General features: G+C 53.0%; 8 protein-coding genes across 8 annotated transcripts; 2 read left to right on the forward strand and 6 right to left on the reverse strand.

Moving 5' to 3' along the window:
- Positions 1–418: 418 nt before the first annotated feature.
- RPS14B (40S ribosomal protein uS11) lies at positions 419–1,164 on the reverse strand (the record flags this gene model as incomplete). The annotated part of the gene is made up of 4 exons (XM_053189957.1): positions 419–570; positions 631–791; positions 911–983; positions 1,095–1,164. The coding sequence occupies 4 exons, from the start codon at positions 1,162–1,164 to the stop codon at positions 419–421; spliced, it is 456 nt and encodes a 151-aa protein (XP_053052379.1).
- Positions 1,165–1,585: 421 nt separating this feature from the next.
- Positions 1,586–3,072, forward strand: RPL7 (60S ribosomal protein uL30; the record flags this gene model as incomplete). Its single annotated transcript, XM_053189958.1, has 3 exons — positions 1,586–1,599; positions 2,147–2,258; positions 2,446–3,072. The coding sequence occupies 3 exons, from the start codon at positions 1,586–1,588 to the stop codon at positions 3,070–3,072; spliced, it is 753 nt and encodes a 250-aa protein (XP_053052380.1).
- A 385-nt stretch (positions 3,073–3,457) lies between these two features.
- Positions 3,458–4,278, reverse strand: ISA2 ([4Fe-4S] proteins maturation; the record flags this gene model as incomplete). The annotated part of the gene is made up of 2 exons (XM_053189959.1): positions 3,458–3,832; positions 3,910–4,278. 2 exons carry the CDS (start codon positions 4,276–4,278, stop codon positions 3,458–3,460), a joined length of 744 nt encoding a protein of 247 aa, XP_053052381.1.
- A 2,341-nt stretch (positions 4,279–6,619) lies between these two features.
- On the reverse strand, positions 6,620–6,947 carry MIC10 (Mitochondrial inner membrane organizing system component; the record flags this gene model as incomplete). Its single annotated transcript, XM_053189960.1, has 2 exons — positions 6,620–6,814; positions 6,873–6,947. The coding sequence occupies 2 exons, from the start codon at positions 6,945–6,947 to the stop codon at positions 6,620–6,622; spliced, it is 270 nt and encodes an 89-aa protein (XP_053052382.1).
- Positions 6,948–7,303: 356 nt separating this feature from the next.
- On the forward strand, positions 7,304–11,522 carry N0V96_008343 (uncharacterized protein; the record flags this gene model as incomplete). Its single annotated transcript, XM_053189961.2, has 3 exons — positions 7,304–7,354; positions 7,408–10,732; positions 10,783–11,522. 3 exons carry the CDS (start codon positions 7,304–7,306, stop codon positions 11,520–11,522), a joined length of 4,116 nt encoding a protein of 1,371 aa, XP_053052383.2.
- A 2,816-nt stretch (positions 11,523–14,338) lies between these two features.
- PIK1 (Phosphatidylinositol 4-kinase pik1alpha (PI4-kinase)(PtdIns-4-kinase)) lies at positions 14,339–17,616 on the reverse strand (the record flags this gene model as incomplete). Its single annotated transcript, XM_053189962.1, has 5 exons — positions 14,339–14,378; positions 14,434–14,638; positions 14,689–17,170; positions 17,224–17,410; positions 17,537–17,616. 5 exons carry the CDS (start codon positions 17,614–17,616, stop codon positions 14,339–14,341), a joined length of 2,994 nt encoding a protein of 997 aa, XP_053052384.1.
- A 1,212-nt stretch (positions 17,617–18,828) lies between these two features.
- Positions 18,829–19,254, reverse strand: N0V96_008345 (uncharacterized protein; the record flags this gene model as incomplete). The annotated part of the gene is made up of 1 exon (XM_053189963.1): positions 18,829–19,254. One exon carries the CDS (start codon positions 19,252–19,254, stop codon positions 18,829–18,831), a length of 426 nt encoding a protein of 141 aa, XP_053052385.1.
- A 4,052-nt stretch (positions 19,255–23,306) lies between these two features.
- On the reverse strand, positions 23,307–24,617 carry N0V96_008346 (uncharacterized protein; the record flags this gene model as incomplete). The annotated part of the gene is made up of 2 exons (XM_053189964.1): positions 23,307–24,173; positions 24,237–24,617. 2 exons carry the CDS (start codon positions 24,615–24,617, stop codon positions 23,307–23,309), a joined length of 1,248 nt encoding a protein of 415 aa, XP_053052386.1.
- Between the last annotated feature and the right edge of the window lie 184 nt (positions 24,618–24,801).

The raw sequence follows: 24,801 nt of genomic DNA on the forward strand, positions 1-24,801 counted from the left end.
AGAATGGCGTTCCGGGCAAGCGTGGTCACTTTCAGGCTTATACGTGGCATAGATCCGCCCTGGTCATATCAAAACCATTTCGCTGGGTTTCATAGAATCAAGACCTAAGACAATGAATGAAGCAGTGGCTTAGGCTATTTAGTGATTCACACATCACGTCACAGCATCGCAGTGTGTGCACAAATTTGTCGAGGGTTCAGGAGCTACTCTTCAGTTCAGGCCATATATGGCGAGTTTCTATTCTGTCTACGATAGATACTGTCGCCCGCAGCAGAAGGCATGTCACAGTGCGTAGAGGTAGAGTGGGGACCAGGCTAAGGCGCCGTTCCCCGCGTTTTTCGCGATGCCACCAAGAAACCAAATAATGAGCGCTCCTGTCCCACGGAAGCCACCCAGGTAATGATGTAAAACCGGGCGCTCAGAGACGACGACCGCGGCGACCACCCTTTCTGCGGGTAGAGTCGGAGGGCGTGGGAGTGACGTCCTCAATGCGGCCGATCTTCATGCCGGAACGGGCCAGAGCACGGAGGGCAGACTGGGCACCGGGGCCGGGGGTCTTGGTGCCGTTACCTGAGGTATCAAATCAGCGCGACGGCTCGTGAGAGGCTATTGAGGGGGTCTTGGACTTACCACCGGTGGCACGGATCTTGATGTGGAGGGCAGTGATGCCGAGCTCCTTGCAGCGGGTAGCGACGTCCTGGGCAGCCAACATGGCAGCGTAGGGGGAGGACTCGTCACGGTCGGCCTTGACCTTCATACCACCAGTGACACGGCAGATGGTCTCACGGCCGCTGGAATCACCCAGTTAGCCATCTTGCACCATCACGGGTATTGATATTGTCTTCATGTTCGCCAACGAGGGAGGGGTATTCCTGAACTCGGAGGCAAAACGATGGATGGTGAGACCTACGAAAGATCGGTGACGTGGACGAAGGTATCGTTGAAGGAGGCGAAGATACGGGCAACGCCGAAGACGAGCTCGCCTGAAGATCGCGGGGTAGTCAGCAAAATTGCTTCATTTTCTCGTGTTGCGGTCGGCGCACGCAAATTGAATGCGCGACGTCACAGTCGAATGGAATCCGGGCACAACTCACCCTCGCGGACCTGGGGACCCAAGGAGATGTTCTCCTGGGCGGGACGGACGGTCTTGGACTTGGGAGGCATCGTGACTGCTGTGTTTGGCGAATTGTCTTTCGGTGGTGGTTAGTCGGAGTGGTTGGCAAAGGGAAGCTCTCTCAATCCGTCTCTCGCAATAATCCCAAACGAAATTTCACAAAGCCCAGCCCTGCACACACGAACAAAAAAAAGTGGACGAGAATGCCCTGACGGGGGTCGGGCGGTTGGCGGGGGCAGAATGACCTGGACTGGCTTAGCGCTTTGAGAAACCCTATCTAAGCGAGAAATAATGAGAGCGGTGAGAATTTCAATTTGCTGGTGGTGGCCCATGCACCAGCCCCAGCGGAGCCTGCGAAATTTTGGGTAAAACTTCTGCGATCCCGCGGTCTTTTCTATTTTCCCTCCTTCTTCTGATCCAGCGACCAATTTTCGACGACAACCGCCGACGACAACCAAACCCGCCTTCACAATGGCCGCCACCACGTATGTACACCAATGCTCTTGAGTAGCAGCGGCAGCATTTCCCCCTTCGTTCCGTTTGCGATGTCTTGCAGATTGTCGTGGTCCTCTCGCTGGAGTCCTTGCTTCACCCCGTCGTGAATGCCTGGCTCTCAGCTCGAACCCTCCTGGGCAACCTCCCTCCTTCCTTCATGACCTGGAATATGGCTTGCGGATTGAGAGACGGTGCTCGGGGTGTTGGGGATGAACGGTAACTCGTTCTCCCTCAAAAACATTGCCGCTTGTTGGACTCTCTTCGCAGTGCTGAAAAGTCTGCTTGTGGGCCACACATGCGTGCACATACTCTTGAACACTTTGCTGTGCTTTGAGGTGTTGTCGGATGAGCATCGTGCCACGGTGATCATTGCTCCACTGGAGCTATTGCTACTACCTGGCTTGCTCACCGATCAAAGTCATGAACTTCGAGTTAGCCACAGCGAGAATGTCGCGCTTCAGCTACAATTCTCGCAACGGCGCTCTACCCATGCTGCTTGCAGTATGTCGGACTGCGTACTAATCTGATTTGCAACAGTTCCGTCCCCACCTCCAACCAGGTTCTGGTTCCGGAGACCCTCCTCAAGAAGCGCAAGTCTCAGGAGAAGGCTCGCGCTGAGCGCAACTCGGCCACCGAGAAGCGCAAGGCTGTAAGTATATCTCTGCTTTCACTATCTACCCCATTCCCCGCCTTCATGATGCATAACATACCTTTCACAACTAGACTACGGTCGATGCAGTTGGAATTAACCTTCTTTCGGGTCTGACATTTGCCGGATCATTCACATTTTCAATGCATATCTGATCTAAGAAACATCGCTGACATGTTTCCTAAAGGCCAACAAGGAGAAGCGTGGCGTCATCTTCAAGCGTGCTGAGAAGTACGTCAAGGAGTACCGCGACGCAGAGCGCGAGAAGGTCCGCCTCTCCCGCGTTGCCCGCGAGAACGACTCCGCCTACGTTCCCGCTGAGGCCAACCTGATCTTCCTTATCCGCATCAAGGGTATCAACAAGATCGCCCCCAAGCCCCGCAAGATCCTCCAGCTTCTCCGTCTCCTCCAGATCAACAACGGAGTTTTCATCAAGATCACTAAGGCCACCACCGAGATGATCAAGATCATCGAGCCGTGGGTCGCCTACGGTTACCCCAACCTCAAGTCCGTCAAGGAGCTTGTCTACAAGCGCGGTTACGGAAAGGTCAACAAGCAGCGTGTTGCCCTCACCGACAACTCCATCATCGAGGAGAACCTCGGCAAGTACGGCATCGTCTGCATGGAGGATCTCATCCACGAGATCTACACCGTCGGCCCCAACTTCAAGCAGGCCTCCAACTTCCTCTGGCCCTTCAAGCTCTCCAACCCCACTGGCGGCTTCCGCCCCCGCAAGTTCAAGCACTTCATCGAGGGTGGTGACCTTGGCAACCGCGAGGAGAAGATCAACGCCCTCATCCGCCAGATGAACTAAACTGGTTGTTTGTAAGGCTTCATGATCAACAAAAATGGGGATTTGGCAGGGTTTGTCTAGTTACTCGGGACTTCGGCAGGTTTGAGAATACCAAGGGTTTATTACATGATTGGCACGGTTGCACGGCGTTGATAACCACAAAAGGGAATTTGTGAATTGATCATTTGACGACCACTGGATTCTCCATCCTCCTTGTTCAATGGGTAGCAATGCAAGCCTCTTCAGAGAGTTGTATGTGTAATGTGCATGTGTGACTGTGGTGATGTCTCATGGTATCTCAAGTCCTGATCCAAGAGGAGTGTTTGTACGCATTACATTAATATTGTACAAGTGGGCGTTGAGTGCCCACTGTGCCCGTCCCTCGTTGAGCCGAGCTGAGTCATCCTCAGATCTTGATGTCGAAGCTAGTCCCACATCCACAGCTGCTTGACGCATACGGGTTGTCCGTGATCTTGAACTGGGACCCAATAAGCTCCATCGTAAAGTCCACCTTGCTTCCCTTCAGCAGATCCAGCGACGGCTCGTCAATCACCACCTTTGGTCCCTCAAACGTTACGCTGGTGGGGTCGGCATCTTCCGGCAGATATTGGAACACGGTATCGTCCTCCCCAACGACCTTGGACCAGTCCTCTGCGCTCTCGCCCTCGGGTAGGGTGACTAGGCTCATGAGGTACTGGAAGCCGTGGCAGCCTCCGCTCTCGACTTGTATCCTCAGGGCTAGGTTCGGGTTGTTGTCCTTCTTCATGATGGTGGCTAGACGCTGTACTCGCAGAACGAAGCTGTTAAATTTCGGAAACTCCCTTGTTCGTTACTCGAATGCACGTAAGCTGCACTTACCTTGCCTGCTCTATCTGTGATATCGAGCTTCATCTCTTGCCCTTCCTCGTCCGTCTTCGGGTTCCAGGCGCATCTCGTCTGCCTCCTCGTCGCGGAGGCCGTAAAGGCTCGAGTCTGCTGTCGCACCGTCCTCCCGGCAAAGCGCTGCGAAATCGACCTCCTAGTGATGGTCTCGGTGCAGCATTTCTGGGCGGTGCCGAAGCCGGCTCTCCTGGCGGCGGTAGTGGTCGTGGTGGTGGCGGGCTTCCATCTCGGAACAAGTACCGAGAGGATTGGTGCCGGGGAGTTCGACGTTGATGTTGTACGGCGCGCAAGCTGCACGAAGATGTTTGCGCTCGACGGGCTATGGATGCACCGGAGAGAAGCCATTTTGAGCTGCCTTGGAGCGATGCTGAGGTCGATACAGCGGGTATTCGTTGAACGGGGGGCGGCAGTAGGAGAAAATTGAAGATGCTAATGTTCGGTAATGAGGTAGCTTATGATGTAAAAGGTGGTGGGCGGTAGGTGGCGGCAGTTGACTGTTTGCCGCATTAGTCAGCCCGGGGGAGCTTGATGGTTTTTGTCCAATGGTAGTAGACTGATTTCAACTCCGTGACCATAATTTTCAACTACACCTCCTTATTGTTCTCCATGGATAGATTGCATTGCATTGTAGGAGATCCTGTCACATTGCGTTCATCAGAAAGATTTCTTCCCAGTCGGCTGTCTTTGCAGATGAGCCTATCGTTGTGGCGTTTAAGCTCGGTTCGGTCATCGCTGTTGTCGGAGCCGGTCCCTCGGGGCTGTGGAGACCATCGGAGGCTGCAGCTGCAATCGCCGAGGTTTCGGGACGGCCCCGGGAATTTGAGATTCGAACTCGGGGGGGCAGGTCTCCAACGTATGACAGATCCTAAATTCTTATGAAAAGAGTGGTTGTTCTTATTCGGCACATCCTGCAATCTGCCTTTCAGAATGGCCAAATGAACCGAAGTTAAATGAGCTAGACGTGATAAGCTTGCCTCAAGTTTAGTACTTATACTACGTAGTACTAACTATCTTATATTGATGAGTTTCAATTTGTGTTCCTCCTTACGGTATTGTATAACCTCCCTGACTTTTTACCTATTTATCTGGTAGGCTAATTCATCCATTGGCGCAATCGATACCTCCGATGAAAAACCAGATAGGTGAAAAGATGGTCCTTAGACACTACTCTGTGCACTCAATGTTGCATATTAGCTTCGATCAAGGCTTGCATGTCTCTGCTTCTGGCTATGAACTCGCCCTTCAAAAGAAATTACGGTGCATCACCTTGAGGGATCCGGGTGAATTTGAATAAGCCGCAGAGCGATCAAAGCAGGCCATTCACGTTCTCAAGACTTGAAGTCGGGTAGTCGAGACATCAATGACACAAAATTATGGCAAGAGACGCCGATTTTCCCGAGTGAGTGTGGTACCACAATCCTCAATTCTCATGAGAAATTTTAAGACCGCACTTTCCTTTCTACCCCTTCCCACTACATGTATCTGCGCATAGCTTCTGGTTACAGATTACACCTGCCGTTATGAGTTATTCAACACACGCAGAAGGTACCCCTGACTATTTCTGTGCATCTGAGAACTATGGATGGTGCATCGTCCAAATCGTTCTTCAATCTCAACCACACGACCAGCCCCTAAGACCTTTTCTCAAGAATAACTTAGACTCTACCTAGAGACACCTACTGATTACTTCCATTCACAATGTCATTCGTCATTCACAAACTCGGCCTTGCCGACAATTTCAAGCCAACGCGACACAGGGCGGCAAGACCACATTTCGGCCGTGGCGGAGTCCAACTCCCAAATCCCGGAGGCACGGCAGATATGTCGAGCTTCATGAAACACGCGAGAGATGTCGCCGCTGGCAATGGTCTGCAAAGCGACCATACAGGTTCTCCTGAACAGTCCCCAAACGCGCCTCGGGCTACACCCCTAGAAGTCCTCTGTCTCGCCATCGCCATCTTTGTTCTTGCGTGTATCCTCGGTTTCATTGTCCTGGTCGGCATCAAAACGAGGCGCTCCCGCGCACAACATGAGGCCAATAGCTTTCCGGAAAGCAATGGTCGGGAGAGATGGAATTCACACGACACAACACAGGTTTTCATCAACGGCGTCCAGCGACGGAGCGATTCCGTGGCGGGACATGGAAGGAACGAGCTCCATCTCCTGGAGAGGGACGACACGGCTTCCCTTGCTCCAAAGCACATCTTCAGACCTTAGAGACACCTCTGATGAGCGTAACGGTGGGAACGGAAAGTTCGACGGCATATCGACGGGGCTTTCCAGCGACACATCCCGGCAATTGGAACAGCACTCCGTGGCCGACATTCGAGGGTCGATTCGTTCGAACGATGAATGTTTACCCGCACATTGTGGCCGTAGACCATCGAGGCGCTTCGACGAGCAGGGTGTGGAGAATGCGGGCTCAGGACCAACGCCCCATCCGTAGCAGCTGAGCGATAGCACGCAAACAGGACAGAACAGTCAAGGATGGACAGACAAATAAAAAGACTCTATTCCCTCGCTCGTCCCCGCCCTATCCTAGTTCACCGGCTCCTAAGGGTGATCGCACAAGGGCCCGCCAGCTTCTGGCTCCCTAGCAAGCTTCACCTGCGTGTTGCGTAGTATGTTTGTACAGCTGTATTCCAATCCGGATCGCGTCGTCTATCGATTCGACAGTCGTGGCATCTTATGCCTGCTTCCTGATCTCTCTGGCGGCCTGCTTCAGGCTGGAGTTGCACTCCTCGTATGCGCGTCCGGCTCCGAAACCGACGCCGACGAAGGCGGGCCACGCTCTGCGCTTGAAAAGGAGGACTGAGAAGACGACGCCGAAGCCAAGGCCGAGGGTAGACTTGACGAGGAGGTTGGACAGGCAGTGGTCCCACTAGAAGATGGTCAGGGATCTCGGGTTATCGATGTTGGTAACGGCTTGGGGGAGCTACCTTCTCGTTGAGAAGTGCCTCACTGACGGGGCGCGCGACGGCGCTCGGGGGAGGGGGAACGGAGGTGTCTGACATGGTCGTCGATGCCCTGGGGAGCTGATCGTCAGCGTCAATGGATCAAACGAAGAGCTAGGGAGCGGTGCTTACACAATTGACTCGATGCGCAATGGTGTTGTCGAGGTCGGAGCTTCAGCTATGGAATTGAACCAAGTGATGTTTTCGGAGAGAGCCGGCAAATTGATGATGAACACCCGAGGGCGGTAAGTCTCGGTGTGAGTCTCGGTGACTTATTCGGCTTAGGTGGGGCGGCAGAATCCCGAAATTTTGGGAAAGCTCCAGCCAAAAATCGCGGGGAGTCGATGCGACTTACACCTGAGCGCACTCAAAGGATCTGCACATCTTTTGAAGTCCCTCGTGGTTGTTTGCCTATCATGGACGTAGAAATGACTGATGCAAGTCCAAGCAGGTCTTCTGAGACTATTGTAAGTTTCCCAGTCCTGTACTCAACTCCATCCTTGTCCCCTAACCGCTGTAGAAGACGTCGGACAGGGACTTGGTCAAGACAGTGCGATCGCTCGACCAAACGGGCCCCGGGGCCAATGGCGAGAACCTCGACCGACTATGGAAGCAGCTTACATCTGCCAGCCAGGTGCCCTTTTCTGCCGCTGAGGAGAGTGTCCTCCGATGGCTTCTCAAAGTCATGAAAGCGAACAACGATGAAGCCGACACAATCCGACGATTTCCCTTGACGTGGCGCATTCTCGATTGCGCATTCCAAAGAATTCCTCTATTTTCACTCGCAAAGTCCCTAGCCGATCGAAAGTTCATGGCGGTTCTTCAACAGACTCTCAAGAGCGTCGCGAAACCGAGCACCGAAGCCCAGATCTCGGATCCTAAATCGAAGAAGAGGAAAAGGAACCATGCCGCAGTCTTTGAGCTGAAGACGCTGCAGTCTTTCGAGGGCTGTCTAGGCACGGGGGAGGCCATCTTTGGTGCGTTAAAGAATCTGCTTGAACGACTGGACCCGGCGGCACAATGGTCCGCCCATGACAGGATGGGAGCAGAACACATCAAGGCACTCTTCGCCCAGCCTGCGACCGAGGCGGTAGAGTTGCTCTCGCCTCTGCTGTCCCTTTGCGACTTCTCTCTGGAAGCGTCAGACACCGAGCCATTTGAGGCGCAAGAGTCATGGGTAAAGGTCTTCTCATCCGCCTGGGACCTGCATCTTCAGGGGGGTGCCGATGCGCTTGAAGTCGCGACACACCTCTCGCGCGCATCTTTCTCTATTATGGGCAAGACTAAGAACCAGTCGAGCAAAGATGACCAAGTGGCCAAGGTATGGACGCGTGACCTCGAGAAGTTCCTCCAACGCAACCTTGTTCTACCGGCGAGGTCGGCATACCTCAACAAAACCGATCTCGAGATCGTCGTTCGTTGTTTCGCCATAATACAGAACATCGCCTTGGCCGCGGTTCCTATTTTCTATAGTCTAGTGTCATCAGCTCCGAGAGTTGTCGGAGGACTCACAACAACAAAGGCTGAGGAGGCCTGGATGCAGGAGGTTTTCAAGATGTCTGAGCGTGCCATGCGACAGCTGTCTGGTAGCGAGAAATCGCAAGCTATGGAAGGAATCCTCGATGAAGCAATCACGAACAAGTCTCGCATCGCTCCGAGTGACCTTCTGTCAGTCTGCGAGACATACGCACTCTCTGATAACCAGAGCGAGACTGACTGGCGTCTCTTGTCGCTTATTGCGAAATGTGACGCGGACATCTTTTTGCAATCAGACCAGGGCACACAGCTATTCGAGCAAGTGTGCGACAGGATCACTACAGTTGGCGCGGAGGCGGACGAGGACACTATGCGCCAGCTGATAGAGTCGTTGATAACTGGCTTTGAGAATGCCCGCGACTTATCAACATTCCTGAAGACGTGGTTCAATCAGCTCTCAAAGTTCGAGGACAAGAAGCTGCGATCCGGAGACCGGCCCGTTTGGTATACTAGAGTACACCGCAACCCGACGCTGATTGGGGGCATCCAGAAGTCCTTGACCACCAAGCAGTTGGTCAATCTGCTGCAATGGGTTGAGGAGCAGCGGGAACTCCGTCCGGCTGCAGTCTTCATCTTCCTCAACACCCTCGCGTCTGCAATCACCAAGGACGACTATGCCGATGCGGTTGGAAGCAAGCTTGCCGACATTGCGCTGAACGTCGGGTCGGCCAGCAAAACACCGTCGGATATTCGCTCCCTGCGTTGGAGAATCATCTCCAAGACTGTTTCCTGGCTAGACTATGACCAGGCCACCGCTCTCTGGGATAAGGTCCAGAAAGATCTCATAAAGGCATTACAAAAAGCTAAATTTGACGACGAAGATACGTGCGAGGCTCTGGAGTGCGCATACAACTTCTGGCTATCAATGTATCCCGACGGCCGCGACCAGACTGTTCTTTCTTCCTTGCTTACAAGCTTCGTCGAGAGACTCCTGAAGAAGGTCAAGGTGGAAGACCTCCAGGGCCTCTTCGACTCGCGAGACTTTGCAGCTTCAGATACCTCTGATGTCCCAAGATTTTGCGCAGAGTTCCCCCTCGCAGCTTCAAGACTTGTGGCTCTTCTTGCGAAGTCCTCAGGCGGTCTGCCCGACTACTTGCAACGCGCCTTGAGTGATGAGACCTCTTCCAAGGGCAGCGAGGTGAAGCTAGGCAACGTGCTTCACGCGGTTGCATCAAACGAAAACAACCTGTGCAAGAGGAAGCTGACAGCCGACGTGGTGGATCACGCCATCGACATCATCAGCAAAGCCTCAGCAAAATCTTCTCCCTGGGCTGAGCAGCAGAGCAGGATCGCCATGATTGAATTATCAAGAATCCCCGACGAATCTATCACAAGACAACAGAGGGAGTGTCTCATGGAAGTCCTGGTTCCAAAAGTCCACGCGGCAGGCCAACTAGATCCTTCGGATTGGCATCTGGTCTTGGGATTCTTGGTCAAGCTGATGTCAAGGCCAACATTTTACCAAAAAATGTCATTCGCCGACCTTCAGAAGATTGCCAACTCATTGTCAAAAGTCTGCGCGGAGAGCAACTCGAGTACGGCTCTCGGCCTGTCCCAGCTCGTCGCACAATTGGCGACATCAACCGTGCGACAAATGAATGATCACCAGGAATGGCGCACACAATACTTCAACAAGGTCCCCGCTCTTCTGAAGGACCTAGATGGCGATGCCTCCTCTGTGCAAATGACTCTGTTGAAGGCACTGCTCTCCGTTGTGCTACCTGAAGCCGGATCTGATGACAAAGCTGTTGTCATCGACAGCAATCAAATAGCTTCGGTCTTGGGAAGTCTCATTCAAGATACGTTGAGTGACTTTTCCAAGGCCTCACGAAGGCAGAAGGTCAAGGGAGACATCGTCAACCGCGCCCTAATTGCACTCGACGCAGCTGGAACTTTGCCAAAGCTGGCCGTCGCGGGGCTCAAGATCAAGGTGTCTCAGTTGGAGGAGGTGAGCCAGCAGGCGATTACAAATGGATACTTCAGCGGCTGGAAGCTTCAGGCATTCCTCATCAAGTATTTCCCGTCAAAGGTGGCAGCTGCTCGGCCGACCTCCTTTGGCCAGCTCTTCAGCAGCACGCTGCCCACACCACTACCGAGTGGCGCAGTGCCCGATCCCCTTTCTGACTTCAACAGACAATCGATATTAGAAGACATTGTTGACGCCGCTGTCGCTGGTCTTGACTACAACGGCAAGATTCAGTATGTTCAGAGCCTTCTTGAAGGCGTTGAGACAGATACTGCTCCGGCAGCCGGTTCGACTTCCGAAGGCCAACTCCTTGCCATCCGCCGTGTGATTACTCAGATGACTGGTAGGCTTCTTTTCCTCCTCACATTTGATCGATGCTCATCATAATCATAGAATCCCTTGTCGGTCTTGAAAAGTCAAAGACCTTTGACCTGGCCACAGCCCACGGCAAACTGATCAGGTACCTGGCCCAGGCCGGAACTGTACGTGAATTCGTCAGGACCGCCGAAGTCCTACAACAGCTGCTCGACGTCAAGTCGGAGTCCATGACCCAGTGGAACATTGAGACGACGCTCAGCACGGCGGCAGCAATAGTCTCCAACGACCAAGGCCACCTCCTCGACGCGTCGCCGAGCGTGTACCAATGGCTCTGCAAGCTAATGGAGGTCATCATCAAGAAGCACCGTCTCCGGCTTGAGGGCCACTACCACATCCTCGTTACCACCCTCGAAACCCTGCTCGGTGCCCTCGCTCACCCCTCATCGTCTACACAGCAACGGGCTAAGCACGCCGCACAATTCACCCGCCTCGTCACCCTCGTGTGCGAGCCCGCGGCGGCAGCCGTCTCCCGCGTGCAGCACCTCAGCGCCCTCGACTCGGCGACCGACGCGGCGAAGAGGTCGGCCGGTCGGCACATGTACCTCGTCCTCATGGCGTACGTCAAGCTGCAGCTGGACATCGACGTGCCGCGCGAGGTCCGCGAGGCGTTGGAGCCTGGCATGAACTCCGTGTTTGACATCACGACGCTCGAGGTGAGGAAGATTCTCAACGATAGCATGGATGCCAGTGGCAGGGCTATTTTGAGGGAGATGTACAAGAGGTATACCAAGTTTGGCAAGTGGAGTGGTGTGTAAGAGGAGGAAGCCCGGATTCGCGGAGGCCTGTGTGCAAGATACCCTAGACATAATGCAGTCTTTTGGTCAAAGACCATGTACATTTTTGATTCCAGCATACCTGGCTGTGCTGTCTGCAACTAAATGCTCCGGTGAGACCTTGGCCCAGAACCTGATGAAGTTCCCATCGTGTCCTGGTTTTGTACTGCAGGCCTCAGGTGGTGCAGATGAAATACACATCGACGAATACACCACAACCATCTCCGCCCTAACATCTATAGCGTAGAAATCTTTGAAAGTAAGGCATTGGCAGCGTCTGAAGTGTCCATGACCTCGTGTTGGAAAGTGACGAACGCACAATTGGGTTCTTACGAAAGGTTGCGAGTTCGGATTCGGTGGTCCTACATAATGCCACAGACAGCTCATTTGTGACTTTTTGTTTGACATCTTTTCATGTTCAAATCTTGATTCTCCTCACATAGCTCATGGGCGTAAGCTCAGCCCTACTGAGGTGGTATGAATAGCACGATAAGCGTAGTGTGTTTTGTATCGCACCTGACAAAACTCTTGATGAGTGAGGTGCCACGATGAGACGTGCGTGATGGCATAACGTCTATTTCTACGTTGAGTATGGCAATAGGTAACACATTAGGCTTCGGGTGAAGGTTAATGGATGAACAGGAACCTCGGGCTTTCATTGCAGTTGAGACGTGGTTGACGTGTTTCGTGTTGCAACCCCCTCCACCGTTGGTCGCTGAGACAAGCCCAAGGTCAGCTATCTTGTCAGGCCTATCAAAGGTTCATCAAGGTTGTGTTGGTACAGGGTGGGACTGACTGCTAGTATTCCTCCCTGGCTTCGCTCAAGAAGGTATAAATCAGGGAGACTTCCGGGCCTGCAGACGGCTGTTCTTTATACCGACCTGGATAGCGCGGGTTTCCTCTGATGGAAGGAAGATTTCTTGAATGTGTTGGGGGCTGTAATATTGAATGTCAATCTCAAAAAAATTTGGAATTGCATCGCTTCCTTTTTTAAGGGGCGATGGCAACTTTTTTCCCTTCTTAAGGACCTTGCTCTCTTGTCTTATTCCCTTCTGAATAATATTAAGGCACTGAAGAAGGAAGCGAAATGGTAATGTAGAAATACTATTCGCAGGTTATATAGCAGGAGACTAGGCCTCCTTCAGAGACCTCAAGTTTGATGGATTAATCCTAGCAGATCAAACGAACACAAGCTACCCAATTCAAGTTTCCAAAGCTCAAAGTTTCAGCCGCAGATGCTTAGAGAAGAGAGGATGGGTAGAAAGATTCCCTCATATAGGTCTTTCTGATCAGTGTCGCCAGCTTGAGAAAAGGTAGCCAAGAGTTTGGAATTGAATGAAGTATGTATGCATTTCTGAAGCATTTGATTTCAGTGAAAACTAATGACACTTTTGAAATACAATTCCCGGAACCTCGCAAATCTATGGCGAGCTCCAAAGCCACCACGTCTCGACGAAGATCTTTATACTGTCATGAAGCCGAAGGACGAGATGATGTAAAGTTGACTTCTATCCGACGTTGCCAATCCATAGCATGACTGTTTCCAACGACTGTGAGAAGCATTGTCCCGGCCTAGTTCCGAAGTAGCCCAGCGGGTAGTGGGGAGTGTTGTCCGTAGACGGGATTTGATAGTAATCATGAGATCCCCTCCCCGACGGAACTCCCCCCTTACGCCTCTATCCTAGCCGCTGGCCGCCATCTACTCCGCTGTGATTTCGATGAGGAAGTTGAAGATTTCAAGAGCTCAAAAAGGTATCTCTCTCAGACCTCACAGCGCACCCCCCTTTCCCTTCTTCTCACCCCCTACAATGTTTAGTGCTCATCCTTGTCCACATCCATGAGAGCACTATTAACCTGGACTCTCTCTACAGCCTTGCGAAACACACAAAGACCACGTCTGAACGTGATATCTAGGCCGCATGGGCTGTTTTCATAGATTGTTCGATAGCCCTATCGCTCCGCCGCCCATACCTAATATTGAGACCCTACCTCAACCTAGCCCTGGGGTATGTTATCGTATTCGAGGAATTATGTTATTCAGAGGCTCAACGACAACTCACCCAACCTCACTCGGAGCAACGGAACACAAATGCCCGGTAACTCAGTCAGACTCACACGACAGATACTTGGGAATCCAAAGAAGAACCCCTGCCGTGCTATTTATTCTTTGAGTCATTCGCGAGGGTGTATCTCACATCTTCACTCAGCGTATGTATCACCCTTTCGCCCTGCAATCGCCATCAATTCCTGTCTATGGACAATCTTCTCGCCTGTTTCTATAACAAAACACAGACCCGGTCTCAGGACTAGACTCACTTCAAGTAGGATACCAGTTCGTACATGAAAGACATTTGGTGTCATCACGTTCACCAGGGAGCATGCGCTCTCCTCAGCCCAGCATCTGTCACTTCACAATTTGGGTCCCGCGGCACAAAACCACCCCAGGGCACAACGAGAACCTGTTACTGATACGGATGCTCCAATCTCTTCTTGGATATATAATCATATTTCAGCATATTTCGGTATCCTATATATCACGTTCAACTCTCAAGCGGCCAGTTATCTGCTATACCTCTTGTGATAGCTACTGTCCCTCCCCCATCAACTCATAAAAAAAATGACCGAGAAGATCGTTCCTCGGCTGCGTCATTACCAGCCTAGCCAGTTCAGTTCAGTTCAGTTCAGTTCAGTCGTCTATTCAACCGCAACGCCGCCCAAATGCCTAGATGCATGTTCATGTCCCAATGCTTTCGAGAGCTTGTTGATCGAGGTTTCTTTGTCTCAGTTGTCACAACCGTCTAGTAAATGCCTTGCGTTCTATATTGGAAGGTGTCATAGCTAAAAAGACACGTTAGTTTGAGCTTCTCGCGGACAAGACATTGTTCAAACTTACAGCCGTGTGTAGTAGCTGCCCAGGGACTTGCCAATCAGGTCAGTCTCCACAAACTGCTCCGCTTCGTCCGCACTCAGCTGCAGCTGGAAGCGTTGACGGAGATTGTGTGTGGCCTGGACAACTCCCGCCGAGTAGCAAGGCATCTTTGAGTCACGCCCCATCATGGCCACCAAGTCGATGATGTTATCCGCAGACCGCCGCAGAGCTGAAGTTGAGTTAGCAATGTAATTTCTCCAGGCTCAATACAGACCTTACCTTGGAAAGCTTGCTTGCAGAGCTTCTTGTAGTCTTCGTAATCATCAGACCCAATGCCACCGAGCACCTCGATATACTCCTGAGTGAGCTTGAAAGGTGCCGCCTCAAAACCAACAGAGCCTGGCGAGTTGGACAGCATGAAACCAAAATCGATGTGGACAATGTGACCTTCGCTGTCGATCAGTACGTTGCCGTTGTGTCTATCCTTCAGCTGCAGGATGTATGAAATCATGCTGTAAGCGGCTAGTGAGCGTTTGAAGGCGTCCACACCCGCTTTGAAAGGCTCGCTATCCGGAGCACCGAACGCCTTCACAAAGTGATCTCTAAGCGTAGCAAACCGGCGTTTCTGACCGGGGCTTGTCTCCATCGACAATGTCAGACTTCTCTTGATGGAATGCAGCGACACGCCATTGGTGATGGTCTCAATCAGACCCGAGGACTCGCCAGTAACGAGAATCCGCATAAGCTTGACCCAGACGTTGACCTTTGCGTCAACCCAAATCTTGTGGCAGACGTCAATAAGCTGGCAAGCGAAAGCCTCCTGGCGCAAGTCGGCTCCGGTCTTGACAATGACACTGACCAAATCCCAGTTCTTCATCCATCCATACGGTGAAGTCTTGCGGATGCGCTCTTTCTTCGCTTGCCATGCCTCACCGAAGACAGCCGCGCTAGGATCGTCGCGGTCACCCTTACTCTGAATACCACCGGTTTTGATATCATTCTCCATTCTCGCCAATCCTGCGCCAGCATTGGGCCCCGGTTCAACGGGAGATTCGCTCTCGGCTTCAGGGGCCTCGGTAGCTGCAACAACAGAGTTCGCTTGAGCGGTAGAGGCTTTAGCAATGATGGTGTCAAAGGTCGGGCCCTGCTCGTCCATATCGAAACTCTGCTCTTCCAAGCTTTGCATGCTCGCAATAATCTTGGCTCGAATTGCCTGTACTTCATGTCGTGGTCGCTTGCCACTCGTAGCTTCGAGCTGAGCCAACATCTGTGAAGCCGTGCGCATGTGGGTAGCGAGCGCGGAGAAATCTGGTTGATCGACTACAGTATTAGGCCGCGAAGAGAGTGTCATCTTGCGGAGTGGGCCTGTTGGACTGCTCGATCTCGAGGTTGATGTTCTGGAGCTCCGCGGAGTTGTGATTTCTGACATTACAGTCGACATTGCAGACGTGCCAGCGCTCGGAAGACGTTGAGGCTGCGACGGCGGAACCTGTTTCCCCTGGGGTTTCTGGAAAGGATCGTCATCGTATGGCTTGATCAGGGGAGAGCTTCCCAAGTCGCCTGAAATAGGCTCAAACACGCTGTCAACTATTGTCTCTGGTGTTTTGGGCGCTATAGGTATGCGAGGTGAGTCGGAAAGGTCAAAAATACGTCGGGTATGGCCGGGATCGGATAAGAGAGTGGCCAAAAGCCTCTTGTTATCTGGCGTATCCGGATCGAATGTGAAGTCATCTCTCAGTACCTCAACCATGAGAAGATATGGCACCTTCTCTGCACTGTTCAGCACCGTCGACTCTCCTGGATTCAGACGAACAATTCGATGGTGCCGACTCTTTGCTGGGGATCCATCCACCAGGGTAGGTGGGCAAATAACTGGAACGTCCACTTCCGCCGGCAGATCTTGCGCTATAAGGGCCAGCTCCGCGCGAAGAGCACTGAGCCGAGCGGGTTTTGGCACGATTACAAGCCTGTTGGAGATGCCCTCTAGCGCGGTCAGGAATTGCGTCTCACATCTAAAGTAGTGCTGGCGCAGTAATCTTGTCTTTTGTAGCGTTGTCAAGTCAGAACCTGCGGCACCGCTCTTGAAGTGAAGAGAATGTCTCCTATTCAGAGCATCGTTCGGGCGTGGGGGAAATCCTGCCGATACTGGTGTTGCCGGTCTCGTTATGGCCAGCCTCGGGGAACGTAGCTCAGGGAGAGGTAGCGAAGAGGAGCTGAGACGGGCGTCATCGTTCTTCATGTTGAGATGAGACGGAAGACGCTTGACTTCGATGGGGGTCTTGGAGCCAGAGGAACCTGGCCGAGACGGAGATGGATCCGTCGACCGATGCTGCAAGTTAGACGACACGACGCCTGGGGATACCAGATCCGGCGCGCTGACCATCCGCCCGCCATCTTTCGTACGCCTAGACCTCGTGCTCCCAGCCGTTACCGTGTGGGCTCGCGTCACCTGCGCTGTCTTGGGGTTGCTATCTCGAGAATCGGATATGAGGTCGTCGGAGGGCTGAGGCTTCCTAGCCTGTGCCACAGCGAGTGGCCCCGCCCATTGTGGGACGAGTGGCACCGCGACACTGGCCAAGACGAAGCTCGCCAGGACCGTGACGGGCAAGATGTTCTCCTTGATCTTATCGTGCCTTGCAGCATCTGGCAGGCCGAACACAATATGCTGCACCTTGTTATATACCCTCCGGCACGTTTGAAAGGCCTTGGACGACGGATTGGAGGATAGATCGTGTAGGTACGTTTGGAATAGCCAGAAGGTCTGGGAGATTGTGAGCGAATACGGCAGCGCAACAGCGGGGAGACGAAACAAACCAGAAGCGCAGCGGTGACGGACTCTTCGCACAAGTCCAGGAGGAACTCCTCCAAGGCCATGGACTCGTTGTCGACGCTGATTATTAGGTGGCATAGCTGCGGCAGGAAGAACTCGATATCCTCGTAGGGAAATTGTCGCAGCTTATTGCACAGGACATAGTGAATGCCCACATGGTCGGCATAGCGACTAGATGAAGGAGAGAGATCAAGGGTTAGCAGAGAGGCCGTTCCAATTGCCAATTGCCGAAACAAGCGTCAATTGAGAGCATGGCGCATGGCGGCGACGGGTGGGCGCAAGGGGAGGGTCGCTCACGAAAGGTAGGAGACCGAGAGAAAGGGGTTCGAGTTGAAGACGTCGGACTCAAGGAATCGCTTGAGCAGGTCCCACGACATTGGTTACGCCACGGAGCGGAATGAAGGATGCAAGTGCAGCGAGGCTCGGTGCCTCATTTGATCATGGACATGAACGGGATTCGCAGGTCGAGGGATGGTTTCGCATGGCGGGAAGCTCAGAAGACTTGGGAGAATTGTTCGAGCAGTCGCAGCACGCAAGAGGATGGGAGACAAGACGCCCAGGTACACACGGTGGCCGGTTACTCGATGCAGATAGGTAGCTCCCTCTCCGCCGTGAATTGGATGTCGATTTGTCCACTAATCTGAGGGCATGACTTGGAAGGTGGGAGGAATGCCCCATGCACGACCCGCCGTTTCTCAGTACCAGTGCCTAAAATTTCTGGCCTCAAATTAGACTATGTCGCTGGTTACCTCAGCGAGCATGAACCTTGGGCGGGAGCCTCTCACCTCTGAGCCTCTGAGCCTGAGGAGGGGGCCAGCCGCACCTTGAGAACAAGAGTGCCGGACCCGAGAGGATCAAGGTCGCGCGCTAGGACGAATGGGGGCGACGGCCAAACCCTTGTCTGCGGGGCATCATCGTTTTATCTACATATGTGACGTTATTTGCATTCGATTCCTGAGCTCCCTTTTTCACTGCCCATTGGTGAGATTTCATTCTCATGGTGAATCTGTGAAGGATATACATAGACAGGGTAAAAAGTAATGTAGAAAGCTGGAGAATGTCACTCGATGAAGCATAGTCCAACAACGATGTCAAGTTCGAATGTGCCATAGTAAGGTGCGGATGAAATATAGTGTAGCCACCTCATATGAGCAGGGTGTTTTGGAGCGAGTGGAAAGTGAGTTCCACATGAGACGTCCCCTGGTGAAGGTACCTACCTCAGCAAGACGCTTCAAGGCGCGGCTCATCATCATCCCGTACACATTACGAGAGGAATGGTGTGCAAACGATAAGATGTTTTCATTCTACAATCGTAACCAGGCTTGTCCAAGACAGGCTCGATGCGCACGTAGAAAGACAAGCCGTCCATGGCATGCAAGTCGAGGAAGCAGCGCTTGTTCCTCCTTTCCATAAGGTAAACCATGTAATATTTCCCCCCAGGTGCGGCTCGACGAGTTTATCGCCGTGTCGCCCAACGCCGATGTAGATGCTATCCAGTCCAACGCCAATCCTCATAACCCTTGTCATATTTCTCGTCATGGGAAATTTCCCTTCCCTCGCCTTGAAACCCCAGCTGAATATGATGGAACTCATGCAGCGGCCTTCTTCTTACGACCACCCTTGCCTTTCTTCTTCGTCTCAACTTCCATCTCCTCGTCGCTTGACGACTCGGCCTTGGAGCGGCCGCCTCTCTTCTCTTCGTCGCCAACCTTTGCGGCAATGTCGGCCAAGAAGTCATACTGGCCATCTGTCTCAATGACTTGCTTGAGCATCTGCGCCGTGACACGCTTGGAGTTCTTCTCCCGTGCGATTTCGGCACTTCGGCTGACAACAGCAATCATGAACATCTCGAGAGCCTTGCCAACAGCAATGGGAGTCTGCTGGGCAACCTTGCCAACCTCCTCATCAGCCTGCATGATACGCTTTATCCTGGCTGTGGGGAACTTTGTCCGAACAGGTGAAGGATCAATTGGAGGTGGCGAGTCAGCCTGCTTTGTGTTCTTTCTGGGAGGCATAGTTGCTGAAGCAGGTGTTTGTGGTAGATGTTGTGAATCTGGGTTGTACGGAATATCGTGTAATTGGGGTGCTCCACCAAAGTTTTTCTGCTCTAAAAATACTTGGCTTTGAGGTGTTTTGGGCTGATGAGGTTGCTGTTCGTGATAGTTGAGAACGGGCTGTATCCCATACGCGCTTTGCATATGTGGTGGGGGGTGTTGCGGAGATGGGTGATGGTGTGGCGGCGACTGCTGGTGGTACTGAGGAGACAGGTAATGTTGTTGGTGTTGGTGCTGCTGTTGCTGTTGCTGCTGGAGCGGTTGGTACTGGTGCTGGTGCTGGTGCTGGCCTTGGTGGTGGGGTTGTAGCGGTGGCTGATAGGAAGAGAATTCCGTTTTGATTGCCACTGGTGATGAGAAGTGGGGCTGTTCTTGTTTGATGTGAACAGGAGTAGAAGATGACTGGCTTGAGTGGTGAATGCGTGCTGAGGGGGAGGAGTATTCATATACGGGCGGTGGTGCAGCAGCAGCAGACGCAGACGGAGACGGAGAGGTTTGCAGCTTGCTCAGTTGTTGCTGGTAGTGCTGCAGACTGTGAGTGTGCAGTGGAGGTGTAGGCGGGGCGGGTGCTGCCGAGAAAAAAGAAGAGAGGTCCGGCGACTTTGGTGCGTAGGTCGTGTCGTCCGCCATTTTTATTACTTTTTCCCCCCTCTACCTCCGGCCCTTCTGGAAAAATTGATGGCCGCTCTTTTTTTTTTTTTCCAATTTGGAAGTGGAGGCCAAATGACAGGGGGCCTTGGCTGGTGCCCCGAAAAAAATTGGCCAAGGTTCCAATCCAAGTTTGGCTGGCGTGGTACACTGGATGATTAAGCGAAGGGCAGGGACTGATTTTTGAGTACAAAACCCAGCCTGCACCCCCGCCTCTTCTCTGCCGCTATTGGAGTATGGTTTGCTCCAACACGAATAATCTTGCAATGTTTGTTTGATTGCGTCCAATGATGGATGTGTTCCGTCTTTAGTCGGTGAGTGGATAACGATCCAGGAACGCACGGCGTATGAGTCCTTACGCAGGCTTGTGCTGTTACGTGCGGTGAACGTCAGGTAGTGACAGTCTAGTCCACCGTCATATAACCTCGGGAGTCCGAGGGCGTAAGAGTCCGACAGGCGCAGGGCCAAGGCCAGGCGTGCTGTTGATGACAGCAAATCGAGGCAAAGTGTCGCTGCCAAACTCGGCCTGAAATATGATAGCAAGACGAGACAGGGCGCAATCGCCTTTGTGAGAACTGTGAGTGTTTTGCGTATGTAAAACAGCTTCTGCCAACGTGTTTGGCAGCGCTGCGATACAGGAGCAAGTGATGAAGAGACAAGATCAAAGCCAGTACACGGCCTACAATGTGATGGGTTCGTGGTGGGTATCCTCGACACCCTAGCGTGTTTGCAACGGTGTACTGGACCTGGACGGTGGATGACAGAATGTTGACCAAAACCGTACGAAGGGCCTGTTGGCAGATTTGCAAGTCGAGGGTAGTATGGTAATGCTTCCCAGACCCAGCGTGATGCGGCCACTTGCAAGAGAGAGAATGCAGGTTCACCAAGCTCTTAGCGAGTCTGCCTGGACGCCGAGAGCCAACGTTGCCACTGGCCAACGCTGGTGTTGCTTCAGAATGCAATCTAGATAACCCAGACCGCGTGAGAGTGAGAGACTCAGTGCGGCCTGAATAAGTGGTGAATGATGACTGGCGTTGTGAGGGTTGGCTGTGAATTAGGCTCGTCCAAGATGTTGAAATGCCGGATAGGTGGTCTATCGATCCAAGGTGTGTAAAGGGCGTTTTTGCTGAGTCAGACCTCGAGACTGGGAGTGACACTCGATAAGGTTTCGGTGTGTCTAGCGAGCCAGGGGTGGTGGAGGTTCTGTAAGCTTGGGGGTCTTGGGGCGTGCGACGTGGTCAGGCGTTCCTGTGCGGGGCAGCAGCGGTACTGTCGGAAGCGGCCTGATGCTTTAATGTAGTGGTGGGAGATGTTCAGGATGGAAAAAAGGGGGTTGCGTTTGAACGGGATTGTAAACTGAAGTTATGTACGGAGTAAGAGGAGTAGGATTTGTTGGCGTTGATCTTTTTGCAAGTCCAGGTCGCAAGGTTTGGTCAATCGAGCCTCAAAGTTGACATGCGTCCATCGGGAAGGATGCAGTCAGTCTGACAGGCAGACGAGGCAAGGCCAGGCGGCAAGTAGGTAGGCAGGCGCAGACGCACACAAGTACGGGAAGGCACACTCGGGTAAGTGCGCGCCTTATCGAAACCTGCCCTGAAAATCGAGGTGGTAGATGGGCTGGAACGAATGGGAATGATTGGATGGGAAGGACACTGAATGGGAGGGAAGGAGCGACGGCCGTGGAACGATGCGACGGGTCGAGAAACTGCGGAGGGGCAGACGGCGATGCGGTGCGGTGGTACGGTGGGTGGTGCGGTACGGGTGCGGTCGGTGGCAGGTGCAGCCAGCGGCTGGGTGGGCTCCTTCTTTTCGCGGTGTGCGGGTTCTTCTACTCCTGGCGATGGATCACGGTGGGAATGTCCACCGTTTATATGCGCGTCGCGGGTCAGAGCTCCTTCCCAACTCCCCTTTTTTGCTGCCCTCTGCTTTCCCCCCCAAAAACACGCCCAGGCAGGGGTCACGCTGCCATGCTGATTGGGTCAGGATGCCCGAGCTGTGGCCACGCCTTCCCAAATCCTGCATGAGCACAGCCGCTAGTCCCCTGCTTGATGGCCTCTGTACCTTTCCGCGCTAGCTAAGCTATGTCGGTACCTGCCTGGCCATCCACCTTCCTTAGGTCCATCAGGGAGCACGGAACCTGGAAGGTAAGGTATCTTCAAGGCGTCCCAAATGTTCACTTTGCGCCCGCGCTGGCACGTCCTTCTTCAGTTCCATTTCTTGAACAACGCTTCTATTGTCCTCCTCCTTTTTCTTCTTCCTTTCCCAACTTGCACCCGGATCTCTTCAGTCGTCCTATTCGCCCAACATAGTCGCGGTTCATCGGCGTCATCACTGATTTCGCCACATGGTCGATGTCTCCCCCTTCGTCCCAGCTTGCCGCCGCATGTCGCAACCTCGCAGACGTGGCTGCATCTCAAGGCGCGAAGTAACGTGAGGCAGGCTGAAAAGGATGGCTCAACCGAAGCAAGGTAGGCCACGGCAGGCTGGCTGATCTCTTTTACCGTCTCAGCTCCAGCTCTCCTCATCAATTTCGGTCCCTGTTTTCAGATTCTAGACCTGCCCTGGTTTACGGCGCAACCTCGAACTTCGAGAAAATCTTGTCTCATTACCCACCCGTTCACTCTCGACACGCCTTGATACCTCGTGGCCTTGACCTACGTGCGAGCTTGCTTTGTCTTGATGAGACACCCGCCATCGTCAAACCCCGCTGCCATCTACCCTCAATGCTGCCTGGAGCTGGCAACCTCCCTGCACCTTAGGCAGACGAGCTCTTTCTACAGTGCGCCATCATCAAAGACCCCCGTCGTCCGAAAAAGATGTTTTCTGTCGCAAAGCCGTCGCGCTCCTCGACTCGTCACTGTTTGAACCACACATGACTTCATCCGAGACCCACCACAGCTCCCTGCCCATCCAAGCTTTGCGACGGCACCTCGGGCGGGTGCCCCCCCCGTCTAGGTCACCAATCGCCCTTCCCGCCGGAGCGACTTTGTAGCGGGGCTACCTGCGAAGAACTTGTCTGCATCCTTCAACGCGTCTTCGCGAAATGTTTGTCGCCGTTTTTCTGAACAGATATCACCCTATTACCGTCGCAATTTCCTGTCGGCGGACGGCCCGGTATGCAGGAACGCAACTCAATCATGCAGGTAATCAAACCACTAAATTCTATTGTTTGCGCCATTTTCTATGGGTGCCCAAGGATGAAGATAACGAAGAGAAACAGCTGGAGACCACCCCAAGAGACCACGACTGTAGAAACCGAGTTATCCCAACTCAGGTTTCGAGGTTGGCGTGCCTCGGTCTATGACAGTTTTTACTTGATCTAATCAGACTTTTTAAAAACCATCAATCTGCCTTTGACAGGCTTTCTACTGGATATGTTTTCTGATGGCTGACGTGAGTGTTCGCAGACCCTTGAGTCTCTTGTCCTCGGTGCTTGACAGGAATAACGAAACAACGGGCCAGGCGTGTATACCGCCATCCTCGCTGCGACTGTCGACCTCGGTACTTTTGACCAAGACGTTAATCAGGTCCTTGATGTCGGGTGCGAACACCTCTTCTGATCCGTACGTGATAAAGAAGCCACGAAGTGGGCTAGCTTCCGCCCACACCCGAGGATCGGCGCACTGCCCAGGTGACGCGGTCTTGTCATAGACATGCGCTGCCCCGGCATACTGCACCGCGTATTTCCACAGTGTGTCGCGATCCAGAAAGTCGCTGGCCGTATTTTCATGCTTGTTGGAGATGAGCTTGGCCCATGGCGAAATCAAGACGCAAAGCCCTGGAAGCGGGGATTCTGAGGCCTGGCGCAAGTGCTCCTGACTTCGACCCTCAGATGCGGTGGAATCGTCACTCTTTTCCTTGAATGCCCGAGCCTCGTTCATATGGCCCAGCTCCAGCAACAGCGTCAATATCAGGGTTGCTCCCGCCGAGTCTCCCGCAACGACCACCTTCCGGGGGTCTCCAACTTTTTTTAGAACATGCTTATAGCCCCTCAAAGTCTCGTACATTTGCCTCGGGTACATTTTATCGGGCACGAGGGTGTACTCGAGAGAGAATATGGCAGGGTTCCGGTAGCCGGCTTGGACGAGTAGCGAGTGCCATGACAGAAGAAACTCGAGGTAAAAGTACGCGGAGCCCATGGCGAAACCGCCTCCATGGGCGTAGTATACCACAATGTCGGGCGTTTGCGATGCATCCTTTTGGATCCAAACCCCTTCGAAGCCGTGTTGGCCCTGTCGTTTAATTCAGCCACCGGCCATTCAGCCATTGTGCACTGAGATGTAGGTTACACTCACCTTTTCCTTGTGCTCACTCCAGGTCGCAGGTGACCTGAGATAGCCATGCCGCAGCATTCGAAACCGCAAAAACGGCAGAGATATGTACTTTGAAAAGAAGACACGTCCAATGTTGGTTGGCAAGTTTGCAAAAGCGTAACGCACGCAGCGTATGACTAAATCTTCGAAGAAGCTTGCGCGCTGCACAAAGGGCGATTGCTCATCGTGGCTGAGGAGATATCGCTCGCGGAACAGGGAAGTCGGCAGTTGAAAAACGAGAAAAGGCAGCATCTTCAAGGTGACGACTACCGTTGGGAAGAAGCCAACATTGATGAGGAGCTGCGGCGTCAGGAAAATGACAAAGACCAGGCAGTCGAGCAGTGATACCGGACCGAGGATCATGGTGGGCGGCGAAACTGCAATTAATGCAGGACCAAACGGTGGAACGACTTATTTTACCAAACGTGACGTATCGTAGATGATGAAAAGACGGTGCAGAGGTGGTCGTATTGTAATAGATACGCCAATTGAGTCTATCGTGAGCCACAGGACAAATCTAGTAGAGAGGAAGAATGGAATTTGAGGG

This window comes from Colletotrichum fioriniae (assembly GCF_027942845.1).
Source record: "Colletotrichum fioriniae strain IMI 355084 chromosome Unknown scaffold_10, whole genome shotgun sequence".
NCBI lineage: Eukaryota > Fungi > Ascomycota > Sordariomycetes > Glomerellales > Glomerellaceae > Colletotrichum > Colletotrichum fioriniae.